At 36.0% G+C, this 22,946-nt stretch overlaps 1 protein-coding gene across 1 annotated transcript; it reads left to right on the forward strand.

Annotated features, from left to right (window-relative positions):
• The first annotated feature begins 17,395 nt into the window (after positions 1 to 17,395).
• Positions 17,396 to 22,900, forward strand: LOC114315152 (MIP18 family protein (DUF59)). Its single transcript, XM_028261722.2, has 5 exons — positions 17,396 to 17,855; positions 18,501 to 18,606; positions 19,494 to 19,593; positions 20,339 to 20,384; positions 22,640 to 22,900. The coding sequence occupies exons 1-5, from the start codon at positions 17,744 to 17,746 to the stop codon at positions 22,738 to 22,740; spliced, it is 465 nt and encodes a 154-aa protein (XP_028117523.1). The 5' UTR covers positions 17,396 to 17,743; the 3' UTR covers positions 22,741 to 22,900.
• Positions 22,901 to 22,946: the final 46 nt, after the last annotated feature.

Genomic DNA, 22,946 nt, shown 5'->3' on the forward strand with positions numbered 1-22,946 from the left:
AATCTCAAAATATTAATTTTTTTTTGACTAAAAACAAAAAACGCAAAAAATAAAAAAACTTAATTTTTAAAAATTTTATGAAACCACACAAGGTAATCATTTTGAAAAAAAAAAAAAGAAGCAATGAGCTCCATAAATTTTATATAATTACATTAATCTTTAATATTTGAAAAGAAAACATAAGTTTATAAATTTAACAAAATTATATTAAGTTTCATTCAGATTTTAATTTATATAATACTTAAGTCATTTTTTTATCAAAATTTATTAATCGTATGAATATAAAAATAATTATGACATATTTTTATATTAAAATATATGTTTTATTTTGTTTGTTAATTCTAATTTTATCCTCGAAGATAGACCTAAACAGCTTTACTTAACAATCAAGGTGTGTATTTAAATGTGTAATTATGTTTATTTATAAAATTATTATTTATTTATTTTAATATTTTTGGTACAGTTTATTGTTTATTTTAAACCATGCATCTGGTCAATTATCTTTCTTTTGATAAAATATATAATTATGTCATATAAATATAAATTGAATGACGATAAATAACTTGACACAATAAAGATGGTTCAATGAGCATTTAACGATAATATTAATAAATTTTTATGTATATTTTTTATTCTTATATAATTTGATATACTTCCACATATTGTTAAAGTATTATTTTAGCACAATAAATATTATATTAAAACAATAGAATCAATTTAGGAAAAATGATTGAGAAGTTCATTTTTAGGGAGGTATGGTATTAGATCGAATAATTATTTTGTCTTGATTGTAATAATTTGATAAATGAAATTTTTTGGTGATAAGGATATAGTATTGCTTTGGAAAAAAAAAAATTTATTATAATATTTTTGTCTATTATTGGCGGACCATCGATTACAAAAATTATAGTTGATGTAACCAACGAGGTTTTTTTTTTTAATATTCTAAAAAAAAAAACAATTTAAAGAATTGATTCATTTTTCAAACTATTTAGGAAATTTTTTTTTTTTTGAAAACGCGATTTTGAAATTGAAATTGCTTTTTCAATATGCGATGAAATTGCATGTTGAAAATGTAATTTTAAAAAATGAAATCCATGTCATCATAAATTGCATTTTCAACATGCGATTTCAATGTGAAATTGTATGTTGAAAATACAATTTCAATTTTAAATTATATTTTCAAAATGTAATTTTAAAAAGCAGGTTAATTTCCTAAATAATTAAAAAAATGGATCAATTCTTTAAATTATTATTTTTTAGAATATTTAAAAAAAATACTCCGTAACCAACAAGTTTGAGTGGTGTTTTGAGAAGTTGGTAAAAAATTGACTTTTTGACTTTTTTTGTAGCTTTTTTGACAAAAAACTGGGTTATTTTGAGTAAAAAAGTTGGTTTTTTTGACTAAAAAGCTAGGGTGATTCTACTTACACCACTCTTTTATCTCCTTACACCCTCTATCTCATTACACCACTTAAAAAAAAATTAAATTCTCATTACATCTAATATATTATTAAAACAAACCCTATGATAAAAAACTCTTCAAAACCAATCTTTTTACACCCGTACTTTTGGAGGGAAGAGAGAACGACGCAGGAAAGAAAAGTAGACAACACTGGCGTGGAAGCGTTCGGACGACGTGGACAATTGAACTCACTTTTCTCATTTGCCAAAGGTAAGTGAAAAAACTCTTCTTTCTCTCTCTATATTGATAGACATATGTATGTGTATCTATCCATATATCTATATCATCTATGTCATCATTTTTTACGAATAGACAAAGAATAGCACATTCACAACATAGCTTTGGTGGTTTTGATTTTAGAATTTAATTGGGTTTGTGATTTTTGGTGAAAGCCTATCCTGTACAGAATTTGCGATCTAGTTTTTTTTTTTTTTTGATGACATAGTTTTTGTGAATGCCTAGGCCGTACAAAATTTGGGATATACTTTTCCCTAATGGCATAGTTTTGGTGGATGCCTTGGATCTTTTGTAAACTAGATGCTTGGTTGGACAAGTAATGAATTGTCATACGTTTGGAAGAATTTTAAACAATTTCACATCTATTTTGTATTCAATATTTATGTCAGTGGAAATTTATTTTGGCGAACATATGGATTTGTTATTGTTTGTAATGCATTGTAATGGTATTAAAGTGTTTTGGAGTGATATGGTACCATTTGCTGGAAGTAACATTATTTTTTTCAGTGCTATGGACCAGTTCAGCGACATACTGTTAAACAATTTCCATTATTCTGATATTCAGTTGTTGGAAATAATAGATCCCTCTAGCATTTAATTGCTATATATTTCCAGAGCCACTTCATCCTAAACAATATTCTTTTTTTATTTATGCTGGGCCTGTTCGGTAATACAATGTTAAACAATTTGAATTACTCTAGTTCCATATTACTAGAAAATTTTTTGTTTCCCAGCATTATGTTACCGTTCAGTTAGATAATTTATGTTCGTTTCCCAACAAAGCCAATAGAGTCCACATTGAAGTGCTTGTTCGGTCACACAATGCAAAACAATTTTCAAAAATTCGGTGCTATGACGTCGGAATAAATGGTTTTGTCCAGCCTTTTGTGGCTATACATTTATAGAGTCACTTCTTCCCAAATGATGTGGCAATAATTTGTGCTGAGCCTGTTCGATAATAAAATGCTAGTGAATTTCAATTACTCCAATGTCGTGTTACCAGACAAACTATTTTTTGCCAGCATTATGTTGCTATACAATTGGAGAATTTCAATTTACTTCACAACAAAGTCAATGGCGTCCACTGTGAAGTGTCTGTTTAGTCACATAATAATAGACAAATTACATTTTTCCGGTGTTATGCTGCTAGAAGAAATATATTTGTCTAGCATTGTGTTGCTATACATTTACAAAGCCACTTTGCTCTAAATAATAATTTGGGCTTGTCCGGTAATAGAATGTTAACGAATTTGAATTAATCCAGTTTAACAAAAAATATCCATAAATCAAACACGCATCTATAAAATCAAACATAAAAAGTTTTCATAAAATATTTCATAACAAAATTAAGTGTACGAATATCCATAAAAGCGTCCATAAAATCTATCATTGTTTACATCCATCAATCAAACATGCTATCACAATTCTTCTATATCGATTGTTTCGGTAGTTATTACGTCAGGGCTAATAAGAGTACGGAATTGCTGAATACAGATAGTATATGCTTTCTCCTATCCAATAGCACACGGGTGATGAAAACGAATCCAATTATTTGCTATCGGAGGTACTGGATGACCTGGTTGCAAAGAAACCTATAACAAATAAAATCAATAAATATAATTACAAAATAAGACATGGTAATGATGTAAATAGGCTCGGTAGTTACCTGCACTAAATGGTTTCCATTTACAAATCCTATGCAGATATCTCTTCGATCAGGTATTGCAATCGATATTGATCTAAGTGGTAAAAACGTCAAGCATTGTTGCATAGATAAATGGCAAAGAACGACTCGATAGTATGATGCTATCAAATAGCCCATGCCAGACATAGTCATCCAATAATCAAATCCAGGGCTAGGTTTGAAATATGATAAGATAAAGTTAAGTTCACCAACCCTTTCTTGTGAACCAAATAGTTGCACGTAGTGTACTACATTCGAATGCAACTCAGTCAACAAGTTGCACCTAACTTGTTGCCAATCATCTTCACTTAAACCAATCGGCCCAACTATTGCCCTGAAACCACAATTGGCATCTGCTTGTACATATTTTATGTAGTGCACTACGTATAGTTGTCCTCTCGTTCATGACCAATATAAGCAAAAGCAACTGAAAAAGTCAAGTCCGTTGATGTTACCCCAACAATCTCTAAGAGAGAGAGTCGATATCTATTAGTCTTGCATGTGTAGTCCATAATCAACACATATGGAAATACACGTAACAACTCCAAACTAACTGGGTGCGCCCTAAACAAGTCAGTCACCATCTCTCTATCATTACATTGATGCCACTTAACATAATTTTGAATCAACAATTGCCCTAATAGTTGTTACATCTGTGATCTTCCCGTCCTCTATACTACTCGATGTCGATGACGTGCGTTGTAGATTGTCTTCATTGTTGTCGCATTAAAGGCATCCATTTGTTCAATGTAACCAATATCTCTTTTGGTCGCACCATACTCTTCGACATGTCAACTAATAAGGATGTTTTCTTCTTAGATAATCTGCCAGCAAATGAGTGTCCTTCAAGATATTTAGTAGACGGATGAGTGTGCACTCCACATAAGACATGCAACATTGTAACAACCCTCATACTGTTTACTGATTAGGGACTGATTGATTACCGATAATCACCGATTACTGCTAAACGGAATTGATGATGACTGATAACTGACTGATAATTGAACTGATTAAAGTACTGAACTGACTGACTGAAATTGGAAACCGAATTGATTGAGTATATGTTAGTTAAATTGCATTTTATCTGTTGACAGTATGATTATCTGTTCATGTTCATATGTTTAAACTGCTAATTGAAGGCCTTACCGGCGGCCGAATCCGAAACCGATTAGTGTTCTATGACCCTCATAATTTATGTGATTTTATAGTACAATTATCTGAAAATTGATTAAGTATGATTAAATTAGATTAAAATAAGCTAATTAAAGAGTTTGGTTTATTTACCATATTGCCACCCTTAGTGGCACATTACCTAGTGATGCTAGAGCCTTGCATACTTGACTCAAAACATTTCCATCAGCCATTTCTCTTGAGCCTAGCCGACCATGGGAGGGAGAGAGTGAGAGAACTTGTCTTCCATCTTGGGTTTGCTTGCTAATTGAAGAATTGTTGAAGTGTTGATTGCTACTTTGAACTCCTAGACCTTGAACACAAGACTAAGGTAGGATATTCATCTTCTTGTTGTTGTCTTAGAATCCATTCTTGCACAATTCATGCTTTAATTGTAGAGTTAAGCCATGTTTTGGTGCATACATGTTGGATTGAAGCTCATCTCTTGCATGCATGTTAGTATTGTTGCATTTTGAGGTTGATTACATGGACATTAGTACATGCATGCCCATATTGTTGTTATGGACCATGTTTTCATCTGGTTTTGGAAAGAAATGAGCTCATTTGAGCAAGCTTTGGAGCTTCAATTTGGTTTAAAACTCATTCATGCATGTTTGAATGTTGTTCTTGAAAATGGGTTTGAATATGGTTTTAATTGACTCACCTTTGGGGCTTGAATTCATAAATTGAGCTTTGAAACTTGTTATACATTGAATTTAGTTATGTTTTCCAGAATTTGGGCCCAAGAGGTCGAGTTTGGAGTGGTTGAATGCTTGGTTTGAGCTTGGGAGGCAAATCTGGAAATTCCAGATTTGGCTTCCTCGCTCGAGCGAAGGGTTCCCCGCTCGAGCGAGCACCTTTGTCCAGGGCTCCGCTCGAGCGACCATCGAGCGACCATCGCGCGTAAAATCTCAGCATCCAGTACTTTTACTGTTTTGCAGACCGCTCGAGCGAAGGATTCCTCGCTCGAGCGAAGCCTTTGATTTTGGACTTACGCTCGAGCGGAGAAAGTCTCGCTCGAGCGAAGCCCCTATTTTCAGCAAAGTTTGCGAAATGTTTTCTAAGTGTATCTTTGCATCCTCATCCCATCCTAGGCATTCTTAGGCCTAGTTTAAGACATTTAGATGAGGATATCGTTGTAGAACACACCAAGGCAAATTAGGGATTAAGTTATGATATTTCCCAACTGTGTAGCTTAGTGTGTGTTCAATCTATTAACTGTGTAGGGTTGGCAACTGGGGAGATACGCTCTAGCATACTGTAGCCCAGAACTCTGTGAGTAACGATTGTGTAAAGATATGTTCACAAATGATTATCTTCTGAACAACTGAACTGTACTGTTTTCTGAACTGATTACTGTTAACTGAATGAATGTATGTCCTTTATTTCTGAACTGTACTGTGGCATCCTTAGCACCTACTGTTTACTGTTACTGTTACTGTTACAGAGATCTCTGTCGGTTCCCTCGTGGAACCACTACTGTTTACTGACTGATGGCCATCATTACTGTTCGGTCTTCCAAGACCTACTGTTACTGTTATGCTAATGGATGTACCACATATGACTGTTTACTGTACTGAACGACTGAAATACTGATTGAATTGAACTGTTTTCATTACTGTAAGGACATTCATTCTAAACCCCTTTACGCTTTATGTTATTCACTGGGCTTTAGCTCACTGTTTATATATATATGTAGGTGCTCAGCCACCAGATCGGAGCTAGGAGCGTGGGTTAGACTCCAGTTTTGTCAAGCCAGCCTATGTGCCTCACTGCGAGGTTCCGAGCCTACCTGTTAAGGCTTAGGGGTCTTTTACAATTCCCCCTTCTGTACTGTTTTACTGTTCTGTATAGACCGAGTGTTACTGTACTGTTATCTAGGGTCGAGTCCCTAGTCTGAATGATTGTAAATATTGTGTATACTGTTCTGTACTGTTTATGTATAAATGTATGAAAGCCTTTTTACATACAGACTGTCACAGCTCAATGGACACTATTTATTTACTGTATTGGCTTCCGCCAGGCCCTGTACTCTGTTTTACTGCATTACTGTTCTGCAGGCCTTCGGTAATCTCGGATTACTGGCCGGTTACGGTGCTAAACCCATAGGGCCGGGTTTGGGTCGTGACAGAGTGGTATCAGAGCGATACTTACCACGAGTTATACCGCACACACGTGTCCAAATGAGCTATAGGGTGTCCTAGAAAAGTTATTAGGGCATCTCATGAGCATGATAAGTGTGTGGTTATGCTATGACTGAATACAGGTTAATGTGTTAAACTGGTAAACAAATGACTGCTTATGTTTAAAACTGTTATAACTGCTTATAGTGAAATGGACAATGCAAATGAACCTGAGTCCTCATCTACTGAGGCAAGAATGGAAAGAATGGAAAGAATGATAGAACTGATAACTGCCAGACTGGAACAACAACAGAACCAACAGCCCCCACCTCCTCCTCCTCCGGTTTAGCCGGAACTTAATGCGAATGTGAATGATGGGGACATAATTGCTTTGACCCAGAAGTTCAGCAAAATGAAACCGCCATCCTTTCAGGGAGGCCTTGAACCGTTAAAAGCTGAAGCTTGGGTTCTGGAAACAGAGAAATTATTTGAAGTGTTTCCGTGCTCGGAAGCGAACAAGGTATTGTTAGCTACCTTCACCCTTCAAGAAGAAGCTAGAAGGTGGTGGATGTTGATCCGTGATACAAATACTGTTACGACTTGGGCTCAGTTCAAGGAGTCCTTCTTTGAAAAGTACTTCCCACAATGTGTCAGGGATAGGAAAGTAACTGAGTTTGAACAGCTGAAGTAGGGCACAATGTCCGTTGCAGAATATGAAACCAAATTTACTGAACTTGCCCGTTATGCACCGCACATGGTGGATACTGAATATAAGAAGGCCAAAAAATTTGAAGGTGGCCTTAATGTGGCAATACTTGACCGGATAAATGTTTTGAAACTACCGACTTTTGTGGGTGTTCTCGACCGGGCATTGATGGCCGAGTCGAACATTGCAGCAGTGAAACAATCTGAAACACCAACAACTGAATGGCATGGTAAAAGGCAGGGTTTCAAATTCAGGAAAGGCAAGCACAACCCGGCCAACAAGAAACAGAATACGGGGACGACAACTAGCCCCAGTCAAGGGAGTGGATTCATACCACCCTGTCCTGAGTGTGGCAAGAAGCACAAGGGGGTCTGCTACAGAATATCTGGAGCCTGTTACAGGTGTGGCAAGGTGGGCCACATGGTTAAAGACTGCCCCTCTGCTCCACAAGCCAGTAGTAAAGCTGCACCAAGCGCAGCAGCATCAACTGTAGCACCAAAGCCTAACCCCAGAGCTACCGGGAAAGAGCCCATGAGGCAGGGCCGAGTGTTTGCCCTAGTGCCGGGAGACGTGCAAAACACTGAGACCGTTGTGTCAGGTATCCTCTCTATCTGTACGCAAAATGCATATGTATTGATTGATTCGGGGTCTACGCATTCTTATGTATCGCATGCTTTTTCGCGGAAATTGAATAGACCCTTAGAACCTATGAACTATCTGCTAGCCGTATCATCACCCGTAGGAGGATCCATGACATGTGCTTATATGTACCCCGCATGTGAAATTATTGTTGAGGATATGCATCTGTTTATTGATTTACTGCCATTGAACATTGATCATTTTGACGTAATATTGGGGATGGATTGGTTACAAAAATATCATGCCACTATTGACTGTGTGACCAAGCAAGTTGTTTTCCGTCCACCTGGTTTGCCTGAATTTGTGTTTAATGGGAGTGGAGTAGTACCTCCTCCGTATTTGATTTCGTCAGTGAAAGCTGTTAAATTAATTAGAAAGGGGTGTAAAGGATATCTGTGTTCTGTACTGACTGTGTCTACTGATGATAGTGTTAAAACTGATGTGAATTGTATTCCTATAGTCAGAGAATTTCCAGATGTTTTTCCAGATAATCTTCCAGGAGATTTGACTGACAGGGAGATTGAATTTACTGTTGATGTGATTCCCGGAACACAACCAGTTTCTAAAGCTCCTTACCGAATGGCTCCAATTGAACTGAAAGAACTGAAAGTGCAACTGCAAGAACTGTTAGACAAAAAGTTCATCAGACCTAGCACTTCGCCATGGGGTGCTCCTGTTTTGTTTGTCAAGAAGAAAGATGGCTCACTAAGACTGTGCATTGACTACCGTGAACTGAATAAGGTAACTGTAAAGAATAAATACCCATTACCGCGTATTGATGATTTATTTGATCAGTTACAGGGTGCACAAGTGTTTTCCAAAATCGATCTCCGATCGGGGTATCATCAACTGAAGGTTAAACCGGAAGACATTGATAAAACTGCTTTCAGAACGAGGTATGGCCATTATGAATTTTTAGTTATGCCATTCGGAGTCACGAATGCCCCTGCCGCATTTATGGACCTCATGAACAGAATTTTTAAACCATACCTTGATGACTTCATTGTAGTATTTATCGATGACATATTGATTTACTCCAAAAGTATAGAACAGCATGAACATCATCTGAGACTTGCCCTACAAACCTTAAGAGAACAGAAACTGTATGCTAAACTGTCTAAATGTGAATTTTGGCTTGACCATGTTATGTTTTTGGGGCATGTTGTTAGCAAAAATAGAATTTCTGTTGATCCATAGAAAATTGAAGCTGTAGTGAACTAGCCTAGACCGACCAATGTGACTGAAGTCCGAAGCTTTTTGGGATTGGCTGGATATTACAGAAGATTTGTCAAAGATTTCTCCAAAATTGCCCTACCATTGACTCAGTTAACACAAAAGGGGACATCATTTGACTGGACTGACCAAAGGGAATCTGCCTTCCAGGAGTTGAAAACTCGATTAGTGACTGCACCAGTTCTTACCTTACCTTCAGGTACGGATGGTTATACTGTATTTAGTGATGCTTCTCATAAGGGTCTGGGGTGTGTTTTAATGCAGAATGGGAGAGTTATTGCTTATGTTTCCCGACAACTGAGACCACATGAAAAGAACTACCCAACCCATGATCTGGAACTTGCTGCAGTAGTATTTGCACTGAAAATCTGGCGTCACTATCTGTATGGGGTGACATGTGAAGTATACACCGACCACAAGAGCTTAAAGTATTTCTTCACACAGAAAGAACTGAACATGAGACAGCGGAGATGGCTAGAACTGATTAAAGATTATGACCTACAGATACTGTACCATCCGGGAAAAGCCAATACCGTTGCCGATGCATTGAGCCGGAAATCGATTGGAAACTTAGCATGTTTGCTTACCGGACAGAAAGAATTGCTTTGTGACCTTGAAAAATCTGAAATTGAAATTGTTCTGAGAGAACAAGGTGGAACCTTAGCTGCTATTTCTGCCCAACCAGCACTGATTGAAGAGATTAAAGAGAAACAGCAACTGGAAGACTTCTTGAAAAAGATCATCGAAGAAAGAGAATCTAAGCCGAGACCGGGATTCAAATTTGAGAATAATATACTGAAGTTTCAAGAAAGACTGTGTGTACCAAATGATACTGAACTAAAAAGAAGAGTTCTGCAAGAAGGCCACAATTCGAAATTGTCTATCCATCCGGGGAATACAAAAATGTACCAAGATCTGAAACAGAATTTCTGGTGGCCGGGAATGAAGAAAGGAATTGCTGATTTTGTATCCAAATGTCTTCATTGCCAACAGGTCAAAGCTGAACATCAACGACCTGCCGGACTATTGCAACCCCTATCCATACCAGAGTGGAAATGGGAGCATATCACCATGGATTTTATCGTGGGATTACCTCGCTCCAGAAAAGGTATGGATTCAATTTGGGTTATTGTTGATAGACTAACCAAATCTGCTCACTTCTTACCTGTCAAGACAATCTATAATGCGGACAAATTGGCTGTTATCTATATTGATGAAATTATGAGACTGCATGGAGTGCCTGTGTCTATTGTTTCTGACAGGGATTCGAAGTTTACATTGAGGTTTTGGCAAAGTCTACAGACTGCATTGGGTACTGAACTGAGACTGAGTAGTGCCTACCATCCTCAGATAGATGGCCAATCAGAAAGGACCATCCAAACTCTGGAGGATTTACTGAGAATGTGTGTCCTTGATTTTCAGGGAGACTGGGAAAGTCATCTGCCATTAGCTGAATTCGCCTACAACAACAGCTACCATTCGAGTATAGGTATGGCGCCTTTCGAGGCATTGTATGGCAGGAAATGTAGGTCTCCAATCTGTTGGGCAGAAGTTTGAGATGGGCCTTTTCTTGGGCCCGAGATTGTGTATGAAACAACTGAAAAAGTGAAACTGATACAGCAAAGACTGAAAACTGCACAGAGTAAACAGAAAAGTTATGCAGATGTCAGGAGACGAGACAGAGAGTATGAAGTGGGTGATCACGTTTTTGTGAAAGTGACACCAATGAAAGGCCAGACTCGTTTTGGAGTCAAAGGCAAGTTAGCACCGAGATACGTCGGACCATATGAGATCATTGAGAAAATCAATCCGGTGGCGTATCAAGTCGCGCTTCCTCCTGAAATGGAGCATATGCATAACGTCTTCCACATTTCTATGTTAAGAGATTATCTCCGGGATCCCTTCCATGTGATTGAGCCTACTCGGATAGTGTTGAGTGATGACTACACTTACGAGGAACGGCCTATACAGATTGTAAACCGACGAATCAAGAAACTGAGGAACAAAGAGATCCCGTTAGTGAAAGTTGACTGGCAAAACCACGGTGGCGTGTATGCCACTTGGGAAAGGGAAGATGACATGGCCAAACGATATCCTGAACTGTTTCCACTGAATCCTGTTTTCTTCCAGAATGAAGGTAACTCGAGTTTAGAGGACTAAACTCTTTATAAGGAGGGGAGACTGTAACAACCCTCATACTGTTTACTGATTAGGGACTGATTGATTACCGATAATCACCGATTACTGCTAAACGGAATTGATGATGACTGATAACTGACTGATAACTGACTGATAATTGAACTGATTAAAGTACTGAACTGACTGACTGAAATTGGAAACCGAATTGATTGAGTATATGTTAGTTAAATTGCATTTTATCTGTTGACAGTATGATTATCTGTTCATGTTCATATGTTTAAACTGCTAATTGAAGGCCTTACCGGCGGCCGAATCCGAAACCGATTAGTGTTCTATGACCCTCATAATTTATGTGATTTTATAGTACAATTATCTGAAAATTGATTAAGTATGATTAAATTAGATTAAAATAAGCTAATTAAAGAGTTTGGTTTATTTACCATATTGCCACCCTTAGTGGCACATTACCTAGTGATGCTAGAGCCTTGCATACTTGACTCAAAACATTTCCATCAGCCATTTCTCTTGAGCCTAGCCGACCATGGGAGGGAAAGAGTGAGAGAACTTGTCTTCCATCTTGGGTTTGCTTGCTAATTGAAGAATTGTTGAAGTGTTGATTGCTACTTTGAACTCCTAGACCTTGAACACAAGACTAAGGTAGGATATTCATCTTCTTGTTGTTGTCTTAGAATCCATTCTTGCACAATTCATGCTTTAATTGTAGAGTTAAGCCATGTTTTGGTGCATACATGTTGGATTGAAGCTCATCTCTTGCATGCATGTTAGTATTGTTGCATTTTGAGGTTGATTACATGGACATTAGTACATGCATGCCCATATTGTTGTTATGGACCATGTTTTCATCTGGTTTTGGAAAGAAATGAGCTCATTTGAGCAAGCTTTGGAGCTTCAATTTGGTTTAAAACTCATTCATGCATGTTTGAATGTTGTTCTTGAAAATGGGTTTGAATATGGTTTTAATTGACTCACCTTTGGGGCTTGAATTCATAAATTGAGCTTTGAAACTTGTTATACATTGAATTTAGTTATGTTTTCCAGAATTTGGGCCCAAGAGGTCGAGTTTGGAGTGGTTGAATGCTTGGTTTGAGCTTGGGAGGCAAATCTGGAAATTCCAGATTTGGCTTCCTCGCTCGAGCGAAGGGTTCCCCGCTCGAGCGAGCACCTTTGTCCAGGGCTCCGCTCGAGCGACCATCGAGCGACCATCGCGCGTAAAATCTCAGCATCCAGTACTTTTACTGTTTTGCAGACCGCTCGAGCGAAGAATTCCTCGCTCGAGCGAAGCCTTTGATTTTGGACTTACGCTCGAGCGGAGAAAGTCTCGCTCGAGCGAAGCCCCTATTTTCAGCAAAGTTTGCGAAATGTTTTCTAAGTGTATCTTTGCATCCTCATTCCATCCTAGGCATTCTTAGGCCTAGTTTAAGACATTTAGATGAGGATATCGTTGTAGAACACACCAAGGCAAATTAGGGATTAAGTTATGATATTTCCCAACTGTGTAGCTTAGTGTGTGTTCAATCTGTTAACTGTGTAGGGTTGGCAACTGGGGAGACACGCTCTAGCATACTGTAGCCCAGAACTCTGTGAGTAACGATTGTGTAAAGATATGTTCACAAATGATTATCTTCTGAACAACTGAACTGTACTGTTTTCTGAACTGATTACTGTTAACTGAATGAATGTATGTCCTTTATTTCTGAACTGTACTGTGGCATCCTTAGCACCTACTGTTTACTGTTACTGTTACTGTTACAGAGATCTCTGTCGGTTCCCTCGTGGAACCACTACTGTTTACTGACTGATGGCCATCATTACTGTTCGGTCTTCCAAGACCTACTGTTACTGTTATGCTAATGGATGTACCACATATGACTGTTTACTGTACTGAACGACTGAAATACTGATTGAATTGAACTGTTTTCATTACTGTAAGGACATTCATTCTAAACCCCTTTACGCTTTATGTTATTCACTGGGCTTTAGCTCACTGTTTATATATATATGTAGGTGCTCAGCCACCAGATCGGAGCTAGGAGCGTGGGTTAGACTCCAGTTTTGTCAAGCCAGCCTATGTGCCTCACTGCGAGGTTCCGAGCCTACCTGTTAAGGCTTAGGGGTCTTTTACAATTCCCCCTTCTGTACTGTTTTACTGTTCTGTATAGACCGAGTGTTACTGTACTGTTATCTAGGGTCGAGTCCCTAGTCTGAATGATTGTAAATATTGTGTATACTGTTCTGTACTGTTTATGTATAAATGTATGAAAGCCTTTTTACATACAGACTGTCACAGCTCAATGGACACTATTTATTTACTGTATTGGCTTCCGCCAGGCCCTGTACTCTGTTTTACTGCATTACTGTTCTGCAGGCCTTCGGTAATCTCGGATTACTGGCCGGTTACGGTGCTAAACCCATAGGGCCGGGTTTGGGTCGTGACAAACATCCACTCATCATTTGTAGGTAATTTTTTCTCCCTTAATAGAAATGGACATCGACATTTTTTAGAACCTGTCAACCTCAATCGTTCCCCCTTGATCTTTCTGTTGTCTCTATAATAACCACTTCTTTCACAAGCAAGGATAAGTATTGGTTTTTTGCCATTACCTCCTGCATCTGATGTCTTTATAACAATGACAAAACCAGTCTTCCTTCAAACATCAGAAGCCTATTTAATTAATGCTTGACGACTACTAAAAATCTAAACATAATAAATACATTTGTACGTCAAATTATCAATAAAACTCAATACAAATTAGAAATAAGAAAGAATTGTATTTATAAAAAAACTTAACAAACCTCGTCTGTAATGAATTCATGACTGAAGTCCACTAATAATGCAATACTTGCGTTGTTGCAATAAGTATAAGTATAATCATTCCAAGCAAAAAATATATATATATATATATACTGAAAATACATGGCAATGAGTAGCTGACCAAATTAAAAAAATTCAGCTTTATATTATTAGAAATTTATCTTTTATTTGGCAATTTGATACTAGACTTATATTTTTTTTTTCGGCACTGTGATGCCAAACTATGTTATTTTGTTCAATTTCGAAACACTGAACAAAAGTCGCAGACCAGCCTAGAAAATCGAAACAAAAACCTACCAAACTAATAAAAAAACCCACCATTTCACTTTTTTGATGGTTTTTCACCACCGTTTTTTCATCTATTGCTTTTTTTGATGATCAAAACACTATGATTATCAATTTTTCAAAAGAGATGTGTAAGAGAAAAGAAAAGTTGAGAAAGGAAAAAGAGAAGTAGGGATTGAAGCTCAAGGGGTATAAGGAGATAATCAAATATATTTAATTTTAGTGTTTTGTCCCTTTAAGTAATTTCACGTATGGATAAAATTGGAAGAAAAAAACAATCTTATATGAAAGGTGTAAGTAGGTAAAAGAGTGGTGTAACTAGAATCATCCAAAAAATTATAAAGTTAAAAAGCTGACTTTTTACTCTTGTTTAATACGTGAATAAGGTCTATTTTAGTAATTAAAAAAAGTTAATTTATTGATTTATTTAACTTTTTTACACATTTAAAAAAATTTAAAAAATTAATTTTATCACGTGAATAAATAAAATAATAAACAAATAAATAAAATAATACAGTATTTTAATTATTTTTTTTAAAAAAATGTTACAATGCAAGGACCATAAATTTACTTAGTAATGTTGGAGGTTTTAAAAATTCTATAAAATGTTTTAAGGATTTTTTTTTTTTTTATCAAATATCTCATGGCTGTAGAGCCTGGAGTTTTTGTTTTCTTTTTATAAATATTCTAAAAAAAATAAATTTAGAGAATTGACTCACTTTTAAAATTATTTGGAAAACTAATCTACATTTTAAAATCACATTTTGAAAATATAATTTTAATTTAAAATTACATTTTTAACATTTTCACCTTAAAATTATATGTTGAAAATATAATTTATGATAACATAGATTTCACTTTTTGAAATTACATTTTTAATATGGAATTTCAAGGTGAAATTGCATGTTAAAAATGTAATTTCAATTTCAAAATCACATTTTTAAAATATGATTTAAAAAAGTAGGTTAATTTTTTAAATAGATTAAGGGGTTGTTAGGAATGTTCTAAATAAGTTCACTTTTTGACTTTTTATGAAATATGAGTTGAGTTTGAAGTGATGTGGTAGAGAGGTGATGTGACTTAAATAAGGTGATGTGACTTAAATAGGATAGTGACTTTTTAACTTTTTAAATTATTTTGAAGATGTCAAACTTAGCCTAATTTCCTAAATTATTTTCTTTTTTAGAATATTAAAAAAAAAAAGGGAAAATCGGTCTAAGGTTCCTATCCAACTTTTAGTAATAGATTAGGTCCACAATCTGTTCTTTTGTAGTCTAAGGTTCCTCACCCCATTCCCACTCCTAAACTCACCCATCTCACACCACTCTCACCACCACCACCACCACCGCCGGAATCTGACCCATCAGGAGGACACAACAACTCGAACAGCGAGCTATCACCGAGGGAGCAAGACAGGTTCCTTTCGATCGCGAACGTGAGTCGAATCATGAAAAAGGCTTTACCGACGAACGCCAAGATCTCCAAGGACGCCAAGGAAACAGTTCAAGAGTGCATTTCAGAGTTCATCAGCTTTATCACCGGCGACGATTTGCTCTAGGCCATGATGACACTAGGGTTTGAAGAATACGTCGAGCCATTGAAGGTGTACTTGCTGAGGTTCAGAGATATGGAAGGAGAGATATGTTGTGTCCTCGTTTGGTAATTGATTTATGTGCATTTAAAAATTTTTTATGAAAAAATTTGTTGCAGTTTTAACAAGTCGAAGATAAGTTGAGTATGAATAATTTGATTTTTTTAAAAGTAAACACATAAACTAGTTCTTACAAAATTCTCTGGTTTGGTTGGACTGAATTTTCTTTGGGTTAAACCCAAAGAAATTTGAATTTTCTCTGGGTTAGATGTGTATATAAGAACTAGTTTGTGAATGTTCATTCATTGACTAACAAAAAGAGCTTGGAATAAACATGAGAAATATAGAAGGCCAAGTCAAACTTGGTGTAAACTGGTTGTTGATTGATATGCAGTTGGTTTTGCAAATTTGGCCAATTCTGCAGACTAATACGAGTTGAGCAGAGCAGGAGTAGAAGCAACAAGAGAACTCAAAAATTTTGGAACAAAGCTACGATTAGAATTGGAAATTGGTTGTGCTATGTTAGGAATAGGTACTGGTATTCTGGTTATAAATGACGAGTTTGCAAGCTTGGAAACTGATATGTTAGACACACATGATGACTTTATTTCTTTTAATGAATCAGAAATAAAAGAATGGGATTTTCCTGAGGAGGAACTAGAATCTAATGATTTGGGAAGTCGCAATTTATCATGAATATCAACAGAAACAGAAGCTATGGCAACAGCAGCTATTGCATCTGGTCATGCCCAGAGAAATTCTTTGGGTTGAGAGAATTTCTCTGGCTGAGAATTTTCTCTGGATTGTGGAGTCCAGAGAAATTCTCTGGGTGGGAGAATCTCTGGAAATGTATGTCTGAGAATTTCTTTGGGTTTGGGGAGTCCAGAGAAACAGAATCCCTTTTCTTTCCCTCCCCTCCTCACAGCTGCTTCCTCCATACCTTCTCCCTTTCCTTCCCTTTTCTCCCCTTCCACCAAATTGGCAGTCATAATTATATATATATATTCACAATTCCCAGAGAAATTGGAATTTTCTCTGGGTATGAAATTTCTTTGGATCAATTTTCTCTGGACTAATTTTCTTTGGACCAATTTTCTCTGAATCAACCTGAAGGACCTTAAATATTATGAAAATATTTAGTGTCCTTTATGTTAGAAAATATTAATACCAGAGGCCTTAAAAAAAAAAAAAAACTTGTAGAATCCACACCATATATATCAATCTTATAGGTATTTACTAGAATTTTTGATAAAATTATTAAAGCATTTTTGTAAATTTACACCGGCAATTATACATCTGTACGCTCAGGCCTTCAGTCCTGCTCGAGTTGCACACTATACGGCATGTGTTGCAGCAGTAGCACTCACTGGGAGAGACCAATTCCCTGCTACAATTTCTGATGTGTCCTTTTACAACCGTCATATCCAGCCAATCACATCTTCCCTATTCGTGGAAACAGCTGCTTACCAAACATTCCAGAACGCACAAGTACGCGCCGCACCATGGTGGGTAAAGTACGTGACCACTAAGACCTGTCCATTCTCAGACAAAGTACCCCTGAGCTGAGCTTGTGTGTGTGTGGGAAAAAGAGAGAGAGAGAGAGAGAGAGAGAGAGTTTTGAGTGTGTGGGAAAGAGAGATGACTCTGGGACTGATCAATGCGAACCCCGTGGTTCACGCCAAGAAGGAGAGGATCGCTCGCACAGAAGATCTTCACGGCGACGACGCTGTCGATCCTCTCGATATTTATGATATCCTTTTCTCTCTCTCATCTCTATTTTTCCCCTTTCTTTCTTTCCTTTTCATTTGTGCTACTTGCGTTTGGTTGCTGAGAAAATTTTAAAATATTAGCAACTTGGGAGGGAGCATCTTCATCATTTTTTTTGCATAACATTCAAGTTTGACTAAAAGCAACCATTTGATCAAATCTGTATAAAGTCAAGGTGAAGCAAATTTTTCATAAATCAAGGATGAATCAAATCTGTCACCAAATTCTCATCAGTTGTACTTTTACTCAAATTTGATGAACTTTAAATAGAGTAAGGATTGGAGACGGTTTTATTTCATCAAAAAATGATAAGATTTTTAAGATGAATTTGGAATTTTTTAAAAAGATTTGATAAAAAGTGAGGCCAAGCATTGGAGTGTTATATAATCAAAATCTTAACTAATTTTTTACTCAGATGAAAAAAAGAAGTAAGGATTGGGGTATTAGGTATTTTTTAGAGAATAAATTAAGAAAATTTGGAGATGTAGCATCGTTATTTCTCTGTTTTACTTTCCTTCAATTTTCTTGGCAACCAATCGGACTTAGTTGAATTGAGGTCAATTCAATTAGTAGGTGAGGATTGTTATTGGAATTTGAACTGTTGTGATCTTTGACTTGAATCGATTACATTTCGTGAGGGATATAAGAGATCCGGAGCATCCGTATTCATTGGAACAGCTCAGCGTTCTCTCTGAGGAGTCAATTACTGTAGATGAGAAGCTCGGTCGCATTCTGTGAGCATTATTAGTTACAAATTCCCAATTTCTTATGTGAATGAATTCATAAATTTGGTATTTTGCAGCTTTCTTTATGTTTAAGTTTAATCTATTGATATGTTCATATAAGTTTGTGAGATTACAGTTTAGATGCTATCCATCCATCCAATAATATATATGCATGTGAGCATGAATTTAGATGTTATTAACCTAATATATAGGAATTTCTATATGTTTATACGTGTACACTTAAAAAGCTTACAAATTTATTAGAATCTATTACTTAAGATGTTCGATTTGGAGTTTGAAATTAATTATGAATTAGCTCTCAAATTAAATAAAAATAAAAATAAAAAATTTTGTCCATCTCATCATCTGGACTCCTAAAAAGAATAATCAATTATAGAGCCAAAGAACTTTTTGATGTTCGTGAGTTTTTCTAGCTAAAATGGAGAAAACAATTTTCTTTTCTTACTATTCCAAATTGAGCACAATCATACAGTCGTGCATAAGACACACTGGCTGATACTGATGCCGATAGCAGCTCACTAACAACACTGCGTGGACACGGACTTCACACCCACTGGCCCATGCTATACTTCTGCATGTCTGATGCTTGTCTTCAGGGTCTCAATTTTTTTAAGGGTATATATTTTAACATCATGGTCATTTGTAGAACTTTAATATCTGTCTAATATGGATTTGGCTTCTTCATATGAATGTCTATGCTGCATAATATGATCACCCATTCTCTGAGATCATTGAAATATCAGGTTGGTTCTCAGATAACTCATAGACCTATAACTTAAAGAAAAAATAAATCAAAGAGGTATCAGCAAAAATCAGCTTCCTTCCTTTCTTTTGATGTCCAAGCTTATCCTTAGGAATAATTTCTTTCTTTGTAGGATTACTTTTACCCCAACTATCCAGCACTGCAGCATGGCAACAGTAATTGGTTTGTGCCTCAGAGTTAAACTTAAGGAATGTTTCCCTCCACATTTTAAGGTCAGTTTTTATACCTATTCCATAGTGTAAGATTTTCCAGTCAAATTTCTTGAAAGTTCAGGGAAGTTGCAATGGTGAATGGTCTAATAGTGAAGTTGGTTTTCCAATCTTTCCATTGCTTTATAGCTTTGCTAGAGTTCACGGAACTTTTCAATGTGTTTCTTTTTTTTTCATTTCATTTATTTATTTATTTATTTTGGATCTAGTTAGCTGGTCTTCATATGGCTTATTCACAATTGTATAATTTGTATCACTGTCATTGAACTAATCTCTTATTGTAAACTTCTGCATAGATAGGTATTTATGTATCACTAACTCATGGTATGTGAGGTAATAATTGACAAATAAGATGTTATATTTTTTATTTCCTCGTTAGCAGTTGCTATGCATTGCAAGGCCAAGGGTTGACTATGTTTTCCTTGTTTTGCTTCTTTGAAAATAAAAATTACTAGTTCATTAATCTTTGAGGAGGTCTTTAATATAATTTAGAAATCCCTTTGATGGAAAGTCTGTTCAACTTTGCGAAACGCTTAAGGTTGCAGAGGCAGTATTACCAGAGACTTCAGTACTTTGGATGATGGCAATATACAAAATGTTCACATTTGAGGGTCACATTCTCATCCACATAAAAATAACAAATAGTGATACACATGTTTCCTTAGAGATTCAATTTACATTGGAACGTCATTTTATTCCACACCATTTATGTTGTCTTATCTGAACCTTTAATAATACAATTTTACAGGTAGATATTAAAGTGGCCCCTGGATCTCACGCAAACGAAGAATCAGGTGAGGCCGAGAAAACCCAAAATCTTGTCTACATTTGTTTATAAACCTTTTCCTGTTTTTTGGTTTGAATGCTAGGGTAGGGTTTGGTTTCTGAAACTGCCTGAGATATAGCATGACTCATGTAAACCGGTGTTATGTAACGGTTGCCGCTGTTACTTAACGGTTATGGCTGTAGGCGCTATCCATTACACCTGCTTTTGCGGTGTGACAGAAATTCACATGTGTAACGGTCGTTTCAGTGTTATATAACGGCCGTAGCGATACCATAATAGCCATAACGGCCTGTTACACACCGTTACACCATTTATAATGTTCTGAATAACTTCCTTTCAAAAAAAAAAAAACCTTACAAGCTATACATTATATACATTCTGCAATATCTGGTAGCTCAAAAATAGTTTTTGTTTACGACACAATTTTTATTTTTATAATTATTTCATTTAATAATTGTAAATATTTTTAATTTAGTTAGTTCAGGTATTTGTTAAAAATAATTTTGTAGACATTTAAAATCAATTATTCGTAAACAAATAAATAAAAATAAGAGGTACAATATGGATTATGACATATAAAGTCATTAAGGGGTTGTTTGGAATGTCCTAAATAAGTGTATTTTTTGAACTAAAAAGTTTAGAAAAAAAAGATGGTTATTTGGGATAATTTTTTGATTTTTTACGAAAAAATGTGTATTAAAAAATTGTATAAATTAGTATATAGGAGAAGCTTAGAATAGAATAGGCGGTACGGTGGATGTCATAGCTGGCAGCGTGTGCAGGGTAGTGTATAGGAGATGGTTGCCTCCTTTTCGGACATTAAATTGGACGGTATTGTTCAGCCCGTGGGGCCCACCACGAGTCCCGTTTTGCTAATCAGAACCGTTCAATGTGTAGAATTCGTCGAGTATTAAATGCTTGTAAAAATCACGTTGATTGGATATCGATAGGTATCTGATCAGATTAGTTTTTTGTCAACCGGTAACTATAATTCCATTCATTTTTTATACAAAACTGATTTGATCATGTAGCTAGTGATATTCGATCAACGTGATTTTTTACAGGCATATAGTACTCGACGATTCCTACACATTAAACGATTTAGATTATCAAAACGGGACCCGTGATGGGCCCCCATGGGCCGAACAACACCGTCTTGTTTGCTTCTCCGCTTGTTCCCTTTGTACAAACGATGGGCAGCTAAAGTACAATTCACGTGACATGGGAGTTGTACTTTTTTTTTTTTGTAAAATTAATTTTATTATATTTTTTTTTAGTGAGTAGTGATAACTTTTTAAAATTTTAAAATATGAAATATATTGGATCATATTTAAAAACTAACAAAAAATTATTAAAATCTATTTTAAACTCTAATAAATGTGATTCTGAAGAGAGAGAGAAAAAGTGTTATGGTAAATTTTTTTAAATTTTGTGAAAAATAAAAAAAATTCACGGTTCCGATTATTGCAACCATTATGCTATGGCCTTTACATCCCGTGGCTACAACCACGTCACTATCACCGCAACTGTTACGGCGTTCGCAATCGCTTTTTAAAACCTTGAACATGGGGGTAAGACGCGTGGCATAACTAACCATTCTATCTGAGCTATTTGTGAGGCACACATGCAAGGATCTTCCGTGCCATCTACACGTGTGCCTAGTGCATCTTATGTCCTGAATGTTGATTATAGTGAGAGGTTTCGAAACATGCGTAATTGTTTTGAGCAATCAAACAATGAGATCAGTGATATTGGCGCCACAAATTTTTGTTTTGTGCATTCCCCATTTGAGTACATGGAAATATAAAAACGGATTATGGGAAGCCATAAGTGGAGATGTATTTAATTAGGTTGTGTTTGGTTTATGGATTTGGAAAGAGATTTGAAAAGAGAAAAATAAAAAGTTGATGAAATATGAATAAAATATAATTACATTTCATACATCTTTTTTCTTTTCCTTGCCAAATCCATGAACTAAACACAGTCTTAGGGGCCAATTATTTATTGCTGATAATTTTCATTGTGGATTCCTTGTGCGGTACAACTTTTTCTGTATTATTTGACCTAGTTAATGTCATGCCAATTAAGAAGAGTTATTTTAGTTTGCTTCTGTTGCGAATGCGAATGAGTTTAATAGAACAGTGTAGAACCTATGAAGCAAAAGAAGCTAGAAAAAAGGCTTTCGGCATAGCAAACTGCCTTTGCTTATTTGTCCTTCCAAACTAACAAAAAATAATGTATGCCATTTTTGTGCCCCTGCAGTTAATAAGCAGTTGAATGATAAAGAAAGAGTTGCTGCTGCTTTGGAGAATCCGAACCTTCGCCAACTTGTCGATGAGTGCCTTTACTCCAATGAACTTTGATTAGAGTATGCCCGCCATAACCAAATCCATTGTACAGCGAAGACCTCGTTTTTTGTTGAACCCAAAACAGAGCTTTGGTTTGCAGTATGAGTTTTATCTGTTTGAAAACAATTTGCTCTTTATTCGTGGCCTTTCTATATATTGATTATGCATTTATTTATTTATTATTATTTGGGTATAAATGAGGGCTTAGAGCCCTCAAAAAG

Source organism: Camellia sinensis, chromosome 1, assembly GCF_055761805.1.
Source record: "Camellia sinensis isolate YWXY chromosome 1, ASM5576180v1, whole genome shotgun sequence".
NCBI lineage: Eukaryota > Viridiplantae > Streptophyta > Magnoliopsida > Ericales > Theaceae > Camellia > Camellia sinensis.

What these genes read in the sequence shown, in the direction of transcription:
- LOC114315152 (XM_028261722.2), top strand. Translation starts at nt 17,744, where the DNA reads ATGACTCTGGGACTGATCAATGCGAACCCCGTGGTTCACGCCAAGAAG. An exon ending in GTTTCCCTCCACATTTTAAG is followed by an intron (nt 19,594 to 20,338) that starts GTCAGTTTTTAT and finishes ACAATTTTACAG; the next exon opens with GTAGATATTAAAGTGGCCCC. An exon ending in TCACGCAAACGAAGAATCAG is followed by an intron (nt 20,385 to 22,639) that starts GTGAGGCCGAGA and finishes GTGCCCCTGCAG; the next exon opens with TTAATAAGCAGTTGAATGAT.